The 4,541-nt window shown below is 42.8% G+C and overlaps 1 protein-coding gene across 1 annotated transcript; it reads left to right on the plus strand.

Moving 5' to 3' along the window:
* The first annotated feature begins 211 nt into the window (after nt 1-211).
* Nucleotides 212-3,972, plus strand: LOC141248406 (uncharacterized). Its single transcript, XM_073669355.1, has 6 exons — nt 212-1,212; nt 1,324-2,730; nt 2,869-3,463; nt 3,579-3,668; nt 3,759-3,774; nt 3,824-3,972. Exons 1-6 carry the CDS (start codon nt 212-214, stop codon nt 3,970-3,972), a joined length of 3,258 nt encoding a protein of 1,085 aa, XP_073525456.1.
* The last annotated feature ends 569 nt before the right edge of the window (nt 3,973-4,541 follow it).

Raw genomic sequence — 4,541 nt, forward strand, 5'->3', positions numbered from 1 at the left:
TCTACCCTAAGTTCTTAGGCCCTTGGCGGGATAGATTTCATAATTTAGGCCCTTGGCGGGATAGTTGCGTTTGTATTTTTTCTTGCTTAGTTGTGTATTATTATCTATTAAATTAGGCCCTTGGCGGGATAGAATTCATAATTTAGGCCCTTGGCGGGATAGTTATTAAAAATGACATTAAATCTTCCTCTTCTTGCAATTATTACTAGAAATGAGTCGTCCTTGGATGTACGGTGACCATACTACAACACAATACTTGAGTGGGGTTGAGGAGTTTATTAGATGTGCTTTATCACACCAACGTAGTACGAAAGCAGAAAAAATCTATTGTCCTTGCCGTGATTGTAAGAATATAAGGCGGTTAGATGATATTGATGAGATTGAGGATCATTTATTTCGTCGTGGTTTCAAAGAAGATTATCATGTTTGGTTTTGGCATGGTGAGAAAATACCTGATCGTCCAAGTACTAGTGTCAATGAGTTTGATGTTCGGGTAGACACTGATGATAGTGATGATGATATTGCTGAGAATAATGAGATGGATGATGACCAAGAAGATGATGAAATAAATGGGATGATGGATGGGGTGAGAGATCACTTGAACGAACAACCACAGATGTTCGAACAGGTATCAAAGGCTGCAGAGACTCCCTTGTATCCTGGGTGTACAAAATTTAGCAAGTTAGAGGCTGTGTCAATACTTTACAACTTGAAATGTGCTTCTGGTTGGACTGATGGAAGTTTCAACACCTTATTGGAATGGTTAGGTGAATTTTTACCAGAAGGCAATGAGATGCCTATCTCTACTTATTACGCCAGAAAATTGATGTGTCCCTTAGGCTTAGATGTAGTCAAGATAGATGCTTGCCCAAATGATTGTATGCTTTACAGAAATGAACATGAAAATTCTGATGAGTGTCCAAAGTGCGGTGCATCTCGTTACAAGCGTAAAGGGATAAATTCGGCTAAGAGGGGCCCAGCAGCTAAAGTTATGTGGTATCTTCCAATAATACCTAGGTTTCAGCGTTTGTTTTCGATAAAGAAGGAAGCCAAAAATCTTAGATGGCATGCAGAAGGGAGAAAGAAAGATGGACAGCTTAGACATCCTGCTGATTCTCCTCAATGGAGAAATATTGATAAGAAATATTCTGAATTTGGTGATGAGGTTAGGAATCTGAGACTTGCTTTATGTACAGATGGTGTGAGTCCGTATGGTACGCTAAGCAGCCAACATAGCACCTGGCCGGTTCTTCTAGCGATTTATAATCTTCCTCCATGGTTGTGTATGAAGCGCAAGTATATCATGTTATCACTCCTTATCTCCGGGCCTAAGCAACCTGGGAATGACATAGATGTGTATCTTGCTCCACTTGTTGATGATTTGAAATTATTGTGGAATGAAGGTGTCCCAATGTTCGATGCATACACCAACTCAAACTTTACCTTGCGAGCTATGGTTTTTTGTACCATAAATGATTTTCCGGCATATGGAAACTTGTCTGGGTACAAAACCAAAGGAGAACAAGCATGCCCTGTATGTGAAGAGGATATGAAACCCGCCTACTTGAGTAATTACAGGAAAAATGTGTATCTAGATTACCGGAAGTTCCTTAGTCGATATCACCCTTACCGTAAAAAGAAGAAGGAGTTCAATGGGTACACCGAGGAAGGAGTAGCTCGTACAGCTTTGACAGGATCACAGGTTTATGAACGGATTAAAAATGTTGACACTAAATATGGCAAGTGCTTCAAGTCCAAATCTAAAAAGGGTGTTTTATGGAAGAAAGTGTCTATACTATGGGATCTACCTTATTGGAAAGATTTGTCGGTTAGGCATTGTCTCGATGTGATGCACATTGAAAAGAATGTTTGTGATGCCATAATTGGGACTTTGCTAAATATACCCGGAAAGACGAAAGACAATCAGAATGTTCGTTTTGATATGAAGGAGAGGAATATTCGACCAGATTTGTGGCCGGTAGTAAAACCGGATGGTAAAAGGACTTTTCTGCCTCCGGCTTGTTACACAATGTCAAGAAAGGAGAAAAAGGTGTTTTGTGAGTGCTTACATGGCATTAAGGTTCCATCGGGGTATTCGTCAAACGTAAAACGTCTAGTTTCTCTTCCGGACCTTCGGTTGATTGGTATGAAGTCTCATGATTGTCATGTATTGCTTAATGTTTTCTTACCGATAGCACTTCGTGGGATATTGCCGAAACACGTGAGACATGTTATAACAAAGCTGTGCGTCTTTTTCAGTTCGATATGTGCTAAGGTTATTGATCCGGAAAAATTGGATGCTCTCCACGTTGATATTGTTGAAACTTTGTGTCGATTTGAAATGTACTTTCCGCCGTCTTTCTTTGATATAATGGTGCACTTGATTGTTCATTTGGTTCGAGAAATCAAGTTATGTGGTCCGGTATATTTAAGATGGATGTATCCTTTTGAGAGATTTTTTGGCGGTTTAAAGGACAAAGTAAAGAATCGGGCGAATCCAGAGGGTAGTATCATTCGTGGCGTCCTTCATGAAGAGATATCTCAATACGCAGCTGAGTTTTTGTCAAGGCTTCATCCAATAGGTCTTCCAAAATCTCGTCATACAGGGAGGCTTGAAGGAGAGGGAGTAATTGGTAAAAAAGTAATATCTCCTCCATCTGAAAGGAAGAGTAAGGCACATCTTTGTGTGTTGCAGCATCTTACAGAGGTGAATCCTTACATAGAAAAGCATTACACTGAATTGCAGCACAAGAATCCGAAATTGAATGAAAGAGCTTTGATGCGGGAACATAATCGGACATTTGTTGATTGGTTTAAGAAGGAAGTAGCTGAGGAACTTAGGAAAGAACATGACGTTTCTGATACGGTCAAGTGGTTATCTCGGGGTCCTCGACTATGTGTTCGGTCTTATGAAGGATATGATATCAATGGGTTCACATTCTACACTAGAAGGCAAGATGAAAAGAGTGTGGTGCAGAATAGTGGAGTGAAGGTTATTGCATCATCTAGGGTCTATGCGAGCGCTAAGGACAAAAGACCGGTTGATGCGACACAATCATATTATGGTGTAATCGAAGAAATTTGGGAGCTTGATTATAACAATTTTACAATCCCTGTTTTCCGGTGCAAGTGGGTCAACAACCCTAACGGGGTGAAGCAAGATGAAATATATCCGGGTCTGACATTGGTAAACTTTGACCGATTAAGTGATAGTGACGAGCCATTCATTCTAGCATCACAAGCTAAGCAGATTTTTTATGTGGTAGACAATGTTGATCCTAGATGGCGTGCAGTTGTCCAAGGTAAAAGACATATTCTTGGTATTGATGATGTTGTGGATGAAGATGAGTATGACGAGTATGACGATACACCCTTGTTATCAACTGTTGTTCAACCATTACCCGAGGAGGAAGATATAAATAATACTAATCATATCCGTACAGATCATAGGGAGGGAATATGGGTTACAAATCACGAATGAATAAGATGAGGTGGAATCATATACTAACCATTAGCCTGTTTTTTTATATCTACTCATGAAATCATGCTCTAATTATATTTTTTTTACTTTGTTGCAGGAATTCTTGCGTGGGATGGCTGATGAAAGAGCAATGGGCACAATATTTTACATCGACATATCTATCATCGGATTGAACTTAATCGTACTTGTAAACTGTTGTTGAGAATTTAATTGTACTCTGGTCAAACCTGTTGTATAAAAGTACATTCTTCTATAAATTTGTGTGTGGTTATTTCAGACGATTCAAAGAGCAGGTAGGGGCCAGCTTACTGTTTTGTTGCGGCTCTCTTTTCCTAATTATAGAGGCGGGCATCCTTACGCCCGACTCTAAAACATACGCGACAAGTGCCTCCGAAGGCACTTGTCGCGGCGGGCTTAAAGCAAACCGCCTCAACAAGTTGGCACCTTTAGAGGCGGGCCTCGTTAGGCCCGCCTCTAAAGGCACCTGTTGAGGCGGGCTTACGCACGCCCGCCTCAACAGGTGCTGACTTTTAGCGGCGCACATGGCCGGCCCGCCTCAACAAGTGCCGAAAGTGGCACTTGCTGAGGCCCCATTAGAGGCGGGCCTGAAAGGCCCGCCTCTAATGGTACCTGTTGAGGCGGGCTTAAGCACGCCCGCCTCAATAGGTGCGGACTTTTAGCGGCGCACACTGGGCCGGCCCGCCTCAACAAGCACCTGTTGAGGCGCACACTGGCCGGCCCGCCTCAACAAGTGTCCAATGAGGCACTTGTTGAGGCCCTTTTAGAGGCGGGCCTCTGTTGGCCCGCCTCTAAAAGGGTCTTTTTTGAGGCGTATTTAGCCCGCCTCTAAAAGTGTTCCCACTTGTTGCAGCCCCCTCATTTGCTGCGAACGGTATACGCCTCAACAAGTGTCAAAATGCCCGCCTCTAAAAGGGTTTTTTCCACTAGTGCTGGAGGGGGTTCGAGGCGCCGTCGCGCGATGTGAGGGGCGTTTGCGTGTTTACTTAGACACGGTTGCGCGGTCACGCTCCTGGAGGCGCGGTCGCGCCTTTGTACGGTT

Source organism: Phyllobates terribilis, unplaced genomic scaffold (assembly GCF_046119375.1).
Source record: "Phyllobates terribilis strain yellow unplaced genomic scaffold, ASM4611937v1 Scaffold_3670__1_contigs__length_73043, whole genome shotgun sequence".
Lineage (NCBI taxonomy): Eukaryota > Metazoa > Chordata > Amphibia > Anura > Dendrobatidae > Phyllobates > Phyllobates terribilis.